The sequence below is a fragment of the Thermobia domestica genome, chromosome 2, assembly GCF_964235325.1.
Source record: "Thermobia domestica chromosome 2, izTheDome1.hap1.1, whole genome shotgun sequence".
NCBI classification, from domain to species: Eukaryota; Metazoa; Arthropoda; class Insecta; order Zygentoma; family Lepismatidae; genus Thermobia; species Thermobia domestica.
Window position 1 is genome coordinate 182863476 of NC_137455.1, and position 17772 is coordinate 182881247.

At 32.8% G+C, this 17772-nt stretch overlaps 2 protein-coding genes across 2 annotated transcripts in view; both read left to right on the plus strand.

Annotated features, from left to right (window-relative positions):
- LOC145677996 (sorting nexin-24-like) overlaps positions 1–7425 on the plus strand; it is a 68642-nt gene extending 61217 nt beyond the window's left edge. Inside the window, exons 3-4 of the mRNA XM_081748197.1 lie at positions 1938–2119; positions 7266–7425. Coding sequence (XP_081604323.1) covers positions 1938–2119; positions 7266–7425 — 342 coding nt within the window. The remainder of the gene's footprint in view (positions 1–1937; positions 2120–7265) is intronic.
- Positions 7426–7439: 14 nt separating this feature from the next.
- Positions 7440–13180, plus strand: LOC145677980 (uncharacterized). The gene has a single exon (XM_081748194.1). It carries the CDS (start codon positions 7440–7442, stop codon positions 8721–8723), a length of 1284 nt encoding a protein of 427 aa, XP_081604320.1. The 3' UTR covers positions 8724–13180.
- Positions 13181–17772: the final 4592 nt, after the last annotated feature.

Consider the following 17772-nt stretch of genomic DNA (forward strand, 5'->3'; position numbering starts at 1 on the left):
AAAGAATTTAACTACTTTTTTCTTTTAATTCAGCTGAAGGAATTGTAGCACAGAATTATTGATTATTTTCTGGAAGAACTTCGTTATGTGAAGTTTTTGTCATTTTTACATTTTGTAGAAATAAATTTATATATACATGATTAGAATAGAAAAACATAATTTTTATTGTCATAACGTCAATTATGTACAAAAATCAGATTACTTATCACGATTTACATTCTTTTTTTTTCTTTTTTTTTTCAAATTCTTTAATATTATGATTAAACTTATCTACAAGAAATGATTTGCAATGCTTTTCGAAATCTTCATTTCACACCAGTCTAATATGTACTGGTAATATATTATACAGTTTCATACCAGTATATTTATAGCTTCTTTGAGTTGTCTTTAGCCTAATATGAGAGGTATTTATTTATTTATTTATTTATTTATTTTTTATATGTCTTGTATTATATGAGTGAATTATTGCGACAAACAATATTATCCTCATTTTCTTTAACGTGCATAAGACATCTATAAATATACAAAAAAGGAACTGTCATGATTTTTATCTCCTTAAAGAATGGTCTACATGATATAATATCTTGTAAATCTTTTATTACTCTCGTATCTTTCTTCTCCCATTTGAAGACAGTTTGAACACCAGATGAAATACCCCACAATATTACACGGTACTGCAAATAATAATAATAATAATAAAAAGTAATATGTAGTAAGAAGCAGGGCTTTGGTAACAGTTGTCCTTAATTTTCGAATTAAAAATAATATTTTATATTTTTTTTTATTTTTTTATTTACTTATTTATTTTTTTTTCATAGATTTTTCAGTATGCACATTCCAGTTTAGCATTAAATCCAGATAGATTCCCAGAAGTTTTACAGAATGTCAAACATCTACGTCAATAACATGATTACTAATGGTTTCTGTTAGATTCATTGAGATAAAGTTTGTTATACTTTAACCATATTGATGACATTTCTATCATTTCTTTGTTTTTAATTTTAAAGCTCATTAAAGTCTTCCTGTATTAAGAAGTGTGTTGTCAGCAGATAAAACAGATTTACAAGGTAGAAAACTTGGAATATCATTTACATAAATAAGAGAAAGTAAAGATCCTAACATTCACCTAAGGCACTTCTGGTGTTATATTAAAAAATACTTGAGCTTTTATTTTCAGTACTGCCAGCCTGATGTCTGTTACTAAGATAGAACTTAACTAATGACAACTCAATTCCTTTATAATTTTGCAACCAACACATCGTTTAGTACTGTATCGAAAACATTATTCAGATTTAACAATGTTTTACGCGTTCAAAAATTACTTTCGAAATTGTCTAGTATATGTAATACTATATTTCCACAGCCTTAGTCCTGGAAAATCCCGGTTTGAATCCAAAGGAGCTCTCACACACTTACCTCACTAGTAAAATAACATTTTATTGTACTTTTCTATGTGAAAGTATGCACGAAAACAAGTGAAAGGTAAAGTACAGTCTTGTTCAAAAACCGTTGGCCACCCACTTTGCTTTAGAAGGTGATATGCTGCCAACCGTAGATAGGAAATTCTATTTTGATTCTTAAAAAGATCTCAGTTGACATAAAGAAAATCTATACTTGTTTGATTTAATTCCAAATGTGGATAACAGTATCAAAATACAGAGCTTTTCAAAGAGACACAAGTTGCTTTTTTTTTTATTTAAAAAACCTAGGTGTACATAAAAATGACATGAAAACGTCAGAACAAATTAAATTATTTTCTCGGATCAAACTACAGTTCGTTTGTACACATTATTAATGTTGTAAAAGGGCGTTGTTCAAAAGTGAACATAAATTAACTTAAATTTAATAAAGAAGATTAAGTTACCGTGCCCTCGTAGAGTGTTGGTGATATTTGAACTTCCTCAGTGTTTATGTATCATGTGTATTTTATTTTGCAGCTGCGGAAGCATTATGACACACCAGTTTTTCCACCAAAGAGAGTCCGGAATTCAAATCCTAAAGTTCTGGAGCAAAGGAGGCAAGGCTTAGAACAGTATTTGCAGGCTATGCTGAAATTTGGTCCAACCCGTGCACATGTGTTGTCATTTCTAGGAATTCAGAGACCTCGAGGAAGCATAGAGTAAGTGTTTCATGATTGATTGATTGATCGTGACATGCAATTTTTTTTCTCCTTTTGAGATCTTCATTTCCCTTGCTAGTATTCGATTTAATATTGATAAAAATTTGAAACTGTATCCAATTCAGTTTTATTTTTTTTAAAAGAATGTAGTCCAGTGGGTTTTATTGGGCAAAATTGTTTTTTATTAAACTTTGTGACTTATATTTAAAGCCATATTCCTATTTAAGATACCATAAGTATTCTTGTTCTATTGTATATATAAAACTATGGAATTCTCTTGTGAGTCCGCGGTGGATCGCCTCTGGCGCGGGTTCCTGATTCGATACCAGATCCCGCCAAGTGGGCTTTCTGGTGGATAAACACTATGTGCGTGCTTTTTCTAGGGTTTATCACGTTTCCTCCCACTTCTGTCATGCCAACAATATAATTCATCTCTTCATCACCGTCTTCCTTAGTTTCAACCATAGTCGTGAGACATTAAACTTAACAAAAAATAAAACAATGTCGCACAAGGGAATCCATGAAGTCCCATCTGCGTTTCATAGACACACTTCGCACCATTGATACTAGCTTATACTTCGATTTCCAGAAAGAAGGAAGTAGGCAATTTTGTAAAATAATAAAAGGTGGGTAATTCTATAGAATAACGAATAGGAATAAAATCTCCAATTACAACTCAGGACTCAAATCCCTGAGCCAGCCTTCCTGACTGAAGATTCCTTTAGTTTCATTCAAAACACGTTAGACAAATACTAAGTACTTCAAGTTCAGGAGACAGAGTAGTAAAAATAGCTTTATTACATGCATGTTTCTTTAAAATAAAAATAAGAAGTTTTTTGGGGGGGAGGGGGGAAGAACTCAAAAATTAGAAATGGATTTTTTTTTTTTTTTCGTTTAGCCACTAGTATAGTTTCTTATAGTAGATTTTACGATTAAAGCACCTTGTAACATGCTATAATTGTACTATACATAACATATTCTATCAGATACGTAAGAGGAATTCGGGATTTGCACGATCTTATTGCCGTTAGTATTGAGAAGATAGAGGTAGCTATATCTTCAGTAATTTCTTTTTTTAATTGAACCGTTTTCGATTCGTAATTAACTGACAAAGGGAAAAATAGTCGCAATGCTTTTTTTTTCCTCCAAACTAACTGAAATTCCTATTCTTTACACGGGAAGAATCAGATTCATGGAAAATATTTGAGCCTCCCTTCCTCATTGGAATACGCATATCGACGAAAGTGTAATAATAGAAACTCGTTAAAATATTATATTTTTGACAAATTTCGAACTCCCTTATCCATTAGGATACGCCCTTTAAGCAAAATTACGCGGTAAATTCCAGCTTGAGACAGGTACTAACTATGTTGGAAAACTCATTTCAAACTGTTCAACCGTTTCCCCGGGATGCGATTACAAACAGGCAGTGTTGATTGAAATGTGAAAAAAGAAAATGTAGGAAATATCCTCCTTCTCCCTTTAAAACGTACATTTTCAAAAACCGGAAGAGACGTGTCCCTTATTTTTAATGAGGAGTTTATCAAGTTTCATATTCCTAACTGGGGAGGGAGTTGGAAATATATTGTATTTTTACACAAATTTTAACACCCTTTGCCCCCTCCCGTAGGATGCGCTCCTAAATCAAAGCAATATGTTAAAAACTCAACGTAGGTACCAACTGTTAAAATATTCATTTCAGACTGTTTAACCGTTTCCCTGTGATGTGATCTCAAACAACTGGCAACATCGCTTTCAGTGTAAAGAAAGTTCGCCCCTTAAAACAGGAATTCTCAAACTCTGGTACACGGGTCCGCTTAATTTTAATGAGGAGTTTCTACACCAAGTTTCATATTCGTAACTCGGCAGGATCCTGAGACACTAAATTTTCCGCATAGATTTTGACCCTCCGCTCCCCCCTTTCCCGTCTTAGAATACACATTTTAATAAATGGTAACATGAAAAATAAATAAATAAAAAAATGATAAAACAAAAAAAGTGATAACAACACCCCAAAGTTCATTTCAAACTGTTCAGCTGTTTTCCGTGAACACAAAAAAAAAAAAATCCTTTTCATTTTTATATAATAGATTACAGTCGAGTACTGTTATAAAGAATTGATCGAGCGCAAACAAAATTTGTTATGCATGGTTCTTAAACTTTTTTGTTTTTACTGGTATTTTACGCTGGTGGTGATGTCTTGATAAATACAAATTACAAGCAGATTCTGAAACCAAGTACGTGCCAGTTTTTTGTTTGTGTTTTGTTTTGTTTTAAGCTGTACCACATCGCAGTTTGCGATACAAAATCATAGAAATAAAATGCAAACGAAATATTGCGTTGCAAAATGTGATGCACCTTTCATCATAATTTATTACCGAAGTGAGCTACTTTTGCAACAAAAGGCAATATTTTATTACTTTTTCTTCAAGGCAGAACTGTTCTTTCGATGTCACATATACCAGTAAACCTTCAGTAATAAATAATCCCACACTCGAAACCCACCCTTTCCCCTGTAGATCTATTTTATATTCTCAGTAATAGAAACCAATCTACTACGGAGTAGACCATATTACTGAAGATTGGTTATAGAATTGACGAAAGAGATACCTTGTTACTTCGACATTATATTGAATCTAGAAATAAAGCGCCTTAATGAGATTTCGAAATGCAAGGCCTCACATCTTACGTTTAGGAAAGGAAATCACTAGCAAAAGTACTCGTCTTTACCAATACTCTCTTTCCTACCGTTCTGTCTTTTCATAGTTGTAGCCTTGGTCAACAAATATTCTTTTTATTAAGCACTTATACTTTCCATTAAAACTGAGGAAAGACAATTAGTGTTTGATTTAGAACTTTTAGAATGTGAGAAAATGAGCTGGATTCGAGTACAGCATTTGGCTACAATATTAGAAAACGAACATTTGTGTGAAATTAAGTTATTGTATCTTTATCGTAAAAATGAAGGCTGTATATTTATCGTAAAAATGAAGGTTATATATAGATCACATAATTCCAATCCTCCGTTTTGTGACGTCGTTACAGATTCAGCACGTAATAGAAAACTCGATATAAACGCTTACAAAACCAGCTATCCCTTAGATAATTTATACGACAAAAAATGTACGGTAACTGATATTACTTTGCATTGCTTTTCATTCTTATTGTTGTGTGAGATTTTTTTTTTTATTTTATTTTTCCTATCCACATAAAAGAGTAAAATATAATAATTTCTTAAACCGCCGAAAATACGACACAAAACCTACAAATCTGCGATGCAAATTTAAATTTGATTAGCAATCTGCGACGAAAAAAGACCGCTGGGCACTAAGAATGACGATTGAAACAAGTAACTATAATCGCATTAAGGTTAATATTTCAGTTCAAGTTTTGATGTAAATTTTCGTGTTTTTTATGTGGATTTTACGCAAGAAAAATGGTGATTTTTGAGCTGGGAAAAATTTCAACAATCCTAATTCAGTTATCCAGCATGATGTAAAATATTTGCTGTTACACAAGTATTTATTAAATTTCATTTCGGCAATTGGTAATGTGCAAGTTTTAGCATTGAATATTATAACCAAAGAGTGCTAATAATTTATAGCAAATGTGAGAACTGATTGCTTAGTCATAAAAAAGGCGGTTTAAATACTTGTCACTATTATGTAAAGTTAGTCTTAAAATTTGTTGCCAGTTAATCTGAAAATTTGTTGCACTTGTAGTAACGGTTAAAAGAAAACTGACTAGATTTCGTAGAGCCATCAATCTCATACGCTTGTAGGATTAATGTGCACAAAGGTATATTTTATTTGACGAGGAAAAGAATTTAAATGTAACAAAATTTTTTACTTGGTCAATGCTCAAATTGCCTAAATTATAAAACCATTTGAGGGAAAAATCCATGATTTGTATCATTTTGAAATATCAGGGTTAGAGATCACTTCCAATACTTCTTATGTCTCGATTGTGTGTTCAGTTACTTTAAAGAAAATTAGTGTAAAGTAATTTAAAGACCTGTAATGGGACCTGTGTCAGAACTTTATTGCGAATGGGAAAGAGGAAGAAGCGAGAAAATGGTAGCATAGGAATAAGAAGCATATTTAATAAGAGTATGTGACTTGAATTAAATTAATGTATTATCGAATGTAAAGAGGATAAATGCATGATGATAGAATAGATTTATATCTCTACTGTGATGTTTTAACAAGAAAAGTTTCTTTGCATGAAAGAGGAAAGGCAAATCGATAATTGATTTCGGGAACACAATCATGATTTCGTGTTCACAAACACGAGCACAAATACTATAACATGCTTTCGAAAGATTCATAGTTTTAGGGAAGTAGCTTAGCAGATATCCTTGTTTATGATATTATTGCTTCGGTTCCCTTGTCTACAAAATACTATGTTACGAATCCCATAATACCCAAACCGTAGGTTCCCCTGTGATATATCTGTAAATAAACTTAGACCACAATCGAAATACTAAACACTGTAATTGATTGCCGATAATAGTGTAAAACGGTAAACACACACACACACACACACACACATATATATATATATATATATATATATATATATATATATATATATATATATATATATATCGTGACTCTGAATATTCTAATTAAACTGGATGCTTTGCATTTAGTATTCTGTTCTTTAGTATGTATACATAAATGGGTTGATAGTTCTTAAAGTTAAATCAGTTCAATAATGTGTTCAAAACTTTTCAGGTTACACACACAAAATTTGATTTGTCAATGAAGTTTTACTACAAGCATTCTTCGATCTGTCATTTAATATAGAGATATTTTAAAATAGTTATTTTGTATGAATACTGGTCATACTAGCTTTGGAATTATGTCTAGCGTAATTAAAAATAAAATATGACTAAAGCAGACACCACTAATCAGTTACAGTTTCGCAATATACCATTGCCTTTGTTAAACAAGATAACGTGTCTGATGAAAGCAATGATATAGTACCAAAACTGTAACGCAGATTTGTTAAATAGTTGCTTACTTTGGTAAGATTTTTTTTTAAAATTTAAGTTACTTTCATTTGAATAAAATAAATTTATTGTACAATTTGTTAATTATGCTAGTGTTATTCAGTTTTACTCATTCAGTGTTTTTCTTTGCAGCTCTCTGGACACATTGGAAGAAGATAAAGGTCTCGATCATCAGCCTATTTTCTCCTACATGAAAGATCCTTATGTGGAAATAGAAACGAATAGCAAGTTACCAGATATAGTGACGAAGGGCATGCTGGTTGGCTTGTATGGTGAGCACCAGTGGGGATAAGTAAATACTTGTTTATGTGTTTACACCGTCTGTATATCATGGCTGTCAACTTGAGAATGAAACAGGTGATTACCTGTATAATCATCTGGGTAGCTTATGCGTCGACGTACTTAGTACGAAAGCCACTTGGTATTATTAAATCTGATATGGAGACTGAACTTCATTTCACAAAATCAGAACTTGGATGTCTTGATATGGCCATGCTTATGCCATATGCCATCGTACAAATGTGTTTTGGCCCTATTGGAGATAAACTTGGACCAAGGAAGACTGTAAGTTTAGCTTTAATTCTGACAGGACTTAGTACGTTAAGTCTTGGTCTATGGAATAATTTCATAATATTTCTATTTTTGATGTTTCTTGCTGGTGCTGCGCAAGCTCCGTGTTGGCCAGCTGCTTCCAAATGTTTATCTGAATGGTTTCCGGAACACCAACTGAATACTGTGTTCGGAATTGTATCTACAGCAGCGTTTGGAGGGAGTATTCTTGGAACGGCGCTCGCAGTATATATGCAAGAACTCAGTGGATGGCGTACAACTTACTTCGTTCCATCATTGATTCTTATATTTATGGGTGTGCTAGTGCGCTTATTTTTGAAAGGTCCTAATGATGTTACTCAGAGCAATAAAACAACTGAAAAACCTGCAAGTCACAATTATACCCTTTGTGAGCTATGGAAATTACCCATGGTTGCAGAAATAGCGATTGCTATGTTATGTTTGAAATTAGCACGTTATTGTATGTATTCGTGGTTGCCAATGTATCTCCTGCAATCGCTCCATTATTCGCAAGTTCAAGCAGGGATGTTTTCCACGTTGTTTGACATAGGCGGTGTCGTGGGGAGCATTGTTATTGGTATTATTGTAGACCGCTACTGTAATCAATATAGCCTGTTTGGAATTTGGATCTGTATGGTTGTAAGTTCCATAAGTTTTCTTCTATTCATAGCTACAGCTAAGAGTGGGTTAGTGTATAATTCCGTATTCATGCTATTGGCTGGAGCATGCATTTGTGGACCTGATGGTTTGTTAGGTGGTTCTATTGCCGTGTCTATCGGTGAAATGACTGGCCGCAGCGCAGGGGCAGCTGTTACAGGGCTCATAAACGGCTTTGGAGGAGTGGGAAGTATAATTCAAGGTCCATTAGTAGGATTTGTGACGGAAAAGTTTGGTTGGAATATTATGTTGATGATGTTGGTGGGTTTTCTTGTTTTCGGATCAGCCACTGTGTTAAGAGCTTTCTTTATACAAAAGAAACAAGCTCGTGAAGAACTGCTTAAAACTATAGAAGAGAGTTAAATTGTAAGACTGAGAGTAAAGATACTTGCACGGTGGTGTGAAAGTATTTGATGTTAAATATTATTGAGTTTAACACTCAAATCATATGAAAGGTAAATATTTATCCGTATGAATTATATGATTTCATACCGTCGTGTTCATATTTATTTCAATGATAAAATCTTTTTTTATATATATGAGAGTGTGATATGATACACATCAGTCGCTTTAGTTCAAGTATTCGCCTTGTTTTGTAGAGATATCAATGGAGGTGTTTACAAATAGACAGAGTAACTATTACAATGTGTGTGATTAGTAGTATAGTCAATAGAGTACAACGAACCACAAATATAATTCACTGTAGTTTTGTTATACTTTTTGTCCTTCCTGATACTTTGTTTTAACTTTTGTACTTTGGAACTAGAACAAACTTATCAAGTGGTAATTGCCCGTTTATACTCTTGATCCATGTGTAGAACCGTGTGGTATAGAATATGCTCATAGGTGATACTAATTTCATCGTAAAGCAAAAAGTGCGGAGAAATAGACAAATGTAAGATCAAGGTAATTACTGTGAGAATTATTTTAAAAGCAGATGTCTTCTAAAAGCATTAAAATTTATTTGAGAGATATTAAGGGCCAAGACTAATTTTTCAGTTATACATATTTAAATGTAAATGTTGTTGCAGTTACAAGATGAACCATTTATCCTGAGACACCCTTGTAACTTTTAAACTAATAGACAAAATGCAATGAAATTTTGAACCGTGCAAATATTAACGTGGGGATATTCTTGGACATACTCTATGATACCACAAGATTAACGGTGTTGTCAACCCAACATAAAGTTAACATTTTTTTCAAATGGCACTATGTCTGGTTATTACACATTTCAAATCTACATGTTAAATGAAAATTTGTAATATTAAATTTATTAATCAGTGTTGCAAATTAAGGATGCTACAGTACCACAAACATCGAAATTTTAGTGGCTTCTACAGTAGTAATAACGCAAGTGAGATAGAACGGGTAATGCACATTAGTGTGTAATACTGTGATCATGATGTGACAGATTTCAAATAAACACAATCACAAGGGATGAAATATTTTATTTTTTCAAAAGCCTTGTATTTGAAAAAACTTCTTATCCAATTGGGTAGATGGTTTTCAATAGATATAAAGATCACTGTTCCGTTTACATTGATATCTAAAACCGTTCTTGAGATACGGCAAAAAGTGTTAAAATTTGTGTGTTAAAGTTTAAATTATGTAATTCTAAGATCTTGTAATTAAACCTACCAAAAAAAACTTGGTTGTATTGTTATAGAAGCAAGGTAAATTAAAAATTGTTTTAAGAAGTTCCCACAAGTTTGTCATATTAAGCAATATACCAAATTTAACTTTTTTTCATATCTTTCGAACAATTTGAGATATCAAATTTTGTAAACGATATAATGATCTTTGTGTCTGTTGGAAACCATACACGTAATTCGATATGATACTTATTAAAACGCTTCTCGAAATAAAGTCCTTTGAAAAAAGTCAAATTTTCGGTCTTGTAAAACTTAGTTTCTATTTGCTCGAATGATATGCATTAATCTGTCACTTGCGTCATTACTGTTATGGAATCCTCCAAAATTTGGTTGCTTTTTCGATACTTTTGATACTGTAGCGTCCTTAGTTTGCAACAATGCATGGCAAGTGTGATATTGTAAGTTTTCAATTTATATGTAGATTTGAAACATATAATAACATGACGGCAGCTGCCGTTTGAAAAAATTAAAACTTTGTTAGGTTGACAATACTGTTAATGTGGTTGTATTGCAGGGTATGTTAAGCAATGCCCCCATGCCAGTATTTGCATGGTACGAAATCTCAGGGTTGTATTTATTAGTTTAAAAGTTACAAAGGAGTATCAAGATAAATGGCCTACTCTGTATAATCATTAAATCCTTGATCCACTGATGATAATTTTAAGCTGTACACATTCAAGGATTTTTTTGTGGCAATTGGTATATGTAAAGATGTGAATACAACCTTGTAATTATTATCAAAGTGAATCAATATTAGAGGTAGTTTTTATGAAGGAATAAAAAAAACAAAAAAACTTAAGGTAATGATAGCTAGTTTATGGTTATTTGCATTTGTACTTGAATAATTTACAGGAAAATAAAGATTAAATATTGGTAATTTTTGACGCCATAGAAGATGAATGTTTCGTGAGAGAAACAAAATAAAATATTTGTGTATTTTCTATATGTTTTGTTCGCGCCGTGTGGACTTTGTGGTGGACAAACACCGTGCTCGTGGGTTTTCTCAGGGTTCTCGCGTTTTCTCCCCTTTCTTCATTCCACCATTTCATTCATTTCTCATCATCACCGTCTCTTTTAGCCTAACCTGCAAAACTGTGGGATGTAAAACTGGAAGATTTAATTTTTTTTCGGATGTTTTGTGAATGCCGAACAGTTAAGAATAGACGACAATAAAATACCAGTAAGAAGAATATCGTTAAATTTCAAGCACATTGTCCGTCCTTTGTGAGAATTAAATAAATAAATAAATCATTTAGTATGAGCGTACATAATGAAGTTTATACGGAACGAACAGAAATCGTAAGTGAAATTGCTGAAAGAACTACTGTATCTTTGGCTCATTTTTGTATGTTCTAGTGATGTAATGAATTTCTTAATCTTGAGTGAACAGAATGGAATTCGATGAAAAATTTACCTCTAATATTAAATTCTTTAACTGTATTTTACATTCAGTAATCGAGTGACTGCGTTGATTTCGTTATGTTGGCTATCATTTTACCTATGATGTAAATTTTAATGGAAATCATTTCTGTATTGTCTATGAACTATAATAATTTGCAACAGTTGCACAAAATGCTTGAGTAGGCATCAAACTCATATTCAAGATCATGTGATGAAAAACGAGAAAGAAAGAATATATTCTTTGATTTATTTATCACAATGTTCTTTTATGATATATAGTCGTATTCAACAATGAAATCACTCTGATTTTGTCATAACTTTTGAATGAGTGAACCTATTTCAATGTAATTTTTTCAACAAAGAAATTCGAGTTAGGACAAAACTCTACTGACGTTGAATATTTCGTTCAGAAATTACACCAGAAAAGAAATTTCGTTAAAAGTGTCTATGAATGACTAATGCACAATATTTTGTCGGATCTGTTTGTAGTATTAAACATTAATTTCTTGTTTTTGTGCTATATTTTACTTCACTTGATCAATAAAGTTGTTGCACTTATAGACTTGTAATGTGTTACTGTGGGGTGGACTTTACGAATGTATATGTTCTAAAGTTTGAATCCAAGATTGCCGCCGTGACGAAATTACGTAGTAATAAATGCGGTTCTACATCCATTACACCTATCCAAGATATGGTTTCACTCTCTCCATCCGTTCCCAACTTATAAAATTCATCGTACCTTTGCCTCGTATACAGTACATGCGTTAAAACTTTAGGTCGCATGGAGTACCATTTAGTATTATTCAATTGACCTACTTTTTCTCATTGTTTACTTTGCTCTGATATGGAACCATTTTAGGAGGCGAGGCTAAGAAAGCTCGGAAATCGAAAAGTGTTTATTAATTATGAAAATTTACTAATCAATATATGAATCGTAGGATGGAGAGTGTAGCGGGAGTTCAATAAGTGGCTCCATAGAAATACAGTGGTAACTATAACAATGCTGACATCTCAGTAAAGTACTGATTAATCGTTCGTGTGTCTAGAGTGAAAATATTCATTGTATAAAATTATAGATCGCAGTTTAGCTACCAGCTAAAACACAATGATTTTCGAGATAATGTTTTATATGTATATAACTACTTGCATATTGACAGACAAGAAATGAATTTAAGAAGTTCGAAATACTAATCCTACTTGATATAAATTGTATAACTGTGTGTTGATACATGCATAATTGCAATTTATTCTCCGTTTGAAAGCTCTGTTTGATTTTTTTTTTTTAATTAATTCTATATGGTCATGTTTCTTCTTGGACTTAGATTGTCCCAGACCGAGGAAAGGAAAGCACAATTGCGACCTGTACTCTATTGAAAATGTGACTCAATTTTGGTAATAATTTCTGACAGAGCTGACGAGTACTCTCGCTAATGTGGTAATGATACTACTGATACAGCTTTGAAATTTTCAAATAGAAAGCAGCCCAATGTAGCACTGTGTTTTGATTTTAATTTTATCGGGGTGTTTTTTTTTCTTTTTTTTTTTAAAGCGTGTATTTGCACATTGATATGTTCATGGAAAGGAAGCTAGTTCACTAGTTTCATCTCTAGAATAAGCTTATATCTGTCTAGTCTTCTAGTCTGATTTATTTTACTTAGTTACTAATTAAAAAAAAAATAATATTGGGTACTTCCCATGTGCTTGTGACAAAAGAATTGTGTACTTTATATTTATTAGTTAATAAAAATAGATTTTCTGATTAAAGTAGTGCTTTTAAAATTATTTATTTTAAAATCTGTCTAAATGCAGAAAGATAGCACAAGTTTCTTCATTAACAAGATTATTTTATGTATATTTTACCTGTTCATATCAATCTTATTTTTGCTTCAACTGTAGTGGATCTTGTGCATTGTTTTTCTATTTATTATTTTTATAATAGAATCTCAGATTTCATATGAACTTCGCGACGCAGCAACACTATGAATTTTGTGTGTTTCATCTCACTTTTATTTTGTTAGTTCATCATCATTGTATTTCTCTCTTCTTGATGATCCTACAAGAAAATGGTTGTTTTAGGAGCGTTAAACTGAAAATCAGTAAATCTGTATGTCATGTTGCTTTGTAAATAGTTCATGTTTTGAATACGGTGTTCTGCGATGTACAATATTTGGCACTATTCTAACTTTTAAAATGTGATTGTGTTACTCCAACAAAAAGTAACACCATTACGTTACCTTACGGGAAAATGTGTTAGTTACTTAAAATGGAACTCGTTATACGTAGTTTTTTCTTGAAATTAAAACAAGAAAATTTCTCTACAAGTATGTTTTTTAAAATGTGTTGAAGAATTCCCCGCAGTTGACAGTTATATTGTGCTAAATAGAAGCCCCTGAAACTAAATCAATTTCAAACTTATTTCACTTAGTCGTCTGTTGTTTTTACTTATTATGAAAAAAGCGAAAATATATGATCTGCTTGTTCCTTTTTCATATCTAAATAGCTTAAACTTTCTGTATAGAATCTGATACCGAAGTCTTTCCTTACAAAATGTAAGTTTTCAAAAGAAAAGAACCACACACAAAGATATCTCGATTTAACTTGCAAGTAGAGAAACAGAGTGCACTCATTATGGAAACCAGTTCTGAACAGGTGTCAAAAACTTTGGAACAAGAATAATTCCATGATCTGTACGTATGTACCGAACATTATATTTGAGAAGCAGAAAATGTCAGTGACACAAAACTTCCAATCACAAATACTATTGTAATTCTTAGAAATTCGTTCCCGAAAAATATTATTTTTTCTTTCTTTCAAAGGAATTCATGTTTTAAATCTGCATTCCAAACGTGAAAAAGTGAAAATAATTCATTATCACACCAAACATTACAACGTGTTACTTAGCATTATGTTAGTTCCAGGATTAGTCGTGTTTGTTTGTGTTTGTGTGTGTGTGCACGTAATTAGCATTCTGAAATAATTAAAGAGTTCCGGATAGTAAAAGCGGACTCAACAAAAGCTTGAAGCTTGTTTCCTGAAAATTTAAAAAAAAAAAAAAAAGTCATTTTGAAACTATTTTCTAAGGGAGCGAGAAACTATTTCTACAAACTATATATATAGGCACGAGAACTGACTGTCACAGAGCAATTTAATATTACTACACGGAACTCATTAAATATAGTTTCTGAACATTCAGATTGCACTCGATTTTGGTTGAGATCTCCTTTTCCACCCGGAACACCTCAATTCGTCAAATACTTTCCGTATTGAAGAAATGGTGTGTGAAGTGAATATTGCCTGTATGCTACATACTGTGGAAATTTCGGTTAAGTTTCTAGGGGATTTTCAGGGTGATTTACTTAAAACTTGCAACACGAGTGGTTTGAAGTGAACAGTACAGTATCTAGACGTCAACTGTGTGTATAAGAAGTGATGGTTTTAGCCCATAAAAAAAATGTGTTTTGTAAAACGAAGACATTAATTTTCCTTAATGGAACAACCTTCACCGTTGGTCTAGTGGCTAGCGCGTACGTCTTTGGTGTACGTGGTCCCGAGTTCGATTTTTGGTGAAAGATCACAAAATTTAACTTTACGACCATTCACCCTCATTAATCCGTTCTTTTCAGCCTAAAGGGCATAAATAATTATGGGATGTTAAAAATTCCAAATTTAAGTGAAACAACGCCTTGGAATATCATGTAAAATACAAGTAGTGAGAAAGTTATTGTGTTAATTTAAGACCCAATTAAAATACGAGGTCCGAAATCATGGGGAGTTCCCACACTAATAACTTACTATACGCTAAATGAAGTGTCACTACTGTCAGAAGTTTGGAAGTTAATAACACTAATTCGTATATAATCAATGAGTGAATTAATGATTAGCAGTATCCCTGATCATACATAGTTTAATAATTATGGATGTCGAAATATGTGAACAGTCTATGTTGAAACATTCCAGTATGATTTTTTACTCTCTCTCCCACTTAGACTTTTATGATTTCGCACCCTGTCGAGCAATATCGTCGGAAGTAACCAAAGACCAGGCCAGTGCCACATTCAGTAAGTACGAGACAAGCATCATGGGCGGAAAAAAAAAAAAAATCATTAGTTCCACAAATCTCCAATCTAGCATGTGGATATTTTTACATAGTTCTCACCGATTCTGAAAAGTCACGGAATTGATCTTGCTCATAGAAAGTCCTGCCAAAATTAGAGAATTTCATGAGAAAAAATTGAAAAGTCAAGGCATTTTTAGTACGAACTTTTACTTCTCGAAACCCATTTTTCTTTTTGTCTGGCCGGGTATTTGGTAAGAGAATATTTTATAAATAAATTGGTTTGTTGTGCAAATCTCCTGTTCCTGTGCATACACACAAGCATAGTAGATGAGGATCCTCCTGGTCGGGAAAGATATAGTTTTTTTTTTTTTTTAACATTATATATAGACCTGGAAATTTGTAAATCGAGACCTGGAAAATATGGAAAAGTCAGGAGTTCGTGCTCGCCAATTAAGTGGAAACACTGATGTAGCATTTCAGTTGAAATGGTAAAACAGCCTGAAGTAATAGGGCTGGTATGTCCTTATACATGGATTTCTTTACCATTCGCCATAGAAAAATATCTAAAGGAATCAAATTTGGCCCCTTCCCATTCAACAATGAAACATTTCATTAAGACAGACCGTGATGAGTCGTGCACTGTGGGCTGAGCAGTCGTCATGTTGGAACGTTCTGCTCTCCAGTGGACTGTCCTCTAACATCCGGTTCGTCAGTAAGTCAGCATACTCCCGAGACTCTAGTACGCATTTCCACACCACACATCAATATTCCTTATCATTCTACTTAACGAGCCAATAGGTTGTCGACCGACCAATATTGCATATTTCAGCGGTTCACCTGTCCATGATCAGCAAATGTTGCTTCGTTATAGAACAAGATGCAAGACAAATCAAGTGCATTCTGGCATAATGTCAATTCATAAAATTGGTAAGTAATGTGAGACGTTTGTATGTAGCTCTGGGTAGAGTGACGTGGTACACGTGAAACTTGTCACGCTGGAGAATATTAACGACACTTACCTGACTCAAGCCAGAACTCCTTGCGATGGAGTGTGCTAACGTAAGGATTTACTGCAAAAACAGTTACATTACGAATAGTATTTTCACACTGAATGACACAGTTCGGAATGGGTGGGAGGAGTAGAAAAATCACCTAAAATGTAGTCCATTTCGACATAAAATTAGGAGGAATGTTTATTGTTTCCTGATTTCCTGTTGAAGTACTTCACTCTTTTTCGTTCTTGCTTCAACTTCTTTACGTATCTTATCTTGGCATTTTGCTGGTGTCTTTTCAAAGTTTTGTGACTACGTCCGAAATAACGCCTTTTTTTTAAGGGGGGGGGAAGCTCATTTGGTATCAGTTTAAGCACATTTGGTATCAGTTTACGATATTCGATACGACGTATTGATTGGAGTTCATCCATTGAATTTAAGAAAGTTTTTGTACTCCAAATGGAAGTGATAAGAATAGTCACAAATACTTCATATTATACTTCTTGCAGAACGCTATTCAAAGATCTAAATATTCTTCCACTTCCTTCATTGTGTATTCTATAGAGGAAAGTAGGTGAATACCGCGCACTTAAGGTTTAATCGCGAATTACGCAGACACACTGGGGTGAAAAAAAAAAAAAACTAAGAAATCAGGAACACATAATTACAACCTTTATCTTTAAATGCATGTATAAGCCGTTACGTAAACTGCATTAGATTATGAAAAAACAAATGAAAAAGTGAGGCAAATGCGCGGTATTCTCCACCCCCGTGGGGTAATAGCGCGCAGATAATTTTCTAACATTAAATAATCCAATTTAACATAGAAACCAAACATATGTTTATGTATTTAATAATCTTCTACGTATTATGAACTTGAAATACTGAAAACAGAGAAATAAACTTGAAATACTATACTTGAAATGAAATACTTGAAGTAAAACATAGAATAGTGTATACTGCAAACATTAACACAAACTATTGTCAAGTCTACTTGCACAATGCTTCTGTCCAGCTTTTAGGTTTAGTTTTCTTTAAGTACGCTCTCTGCATCTGCGAAAATAAAAGAAGAAAATTTTGAGTATATTTTGTCCCCTAAAAAACAATGAGGGAGAAAACTGCGCACTAATGTAATACATTACGCGCCATTACGCCACATACACCTTCACACACAAAAAAATAATTGAAAATAGAACATGCTAATATTATCGTGTAGTTCTTTTATATTTTAAAAGAGCATAGTATCCTACTTACCTTAGCAACATAATTTCGTTCTTCAAAACACATCCAACACACGTTTTAATGTC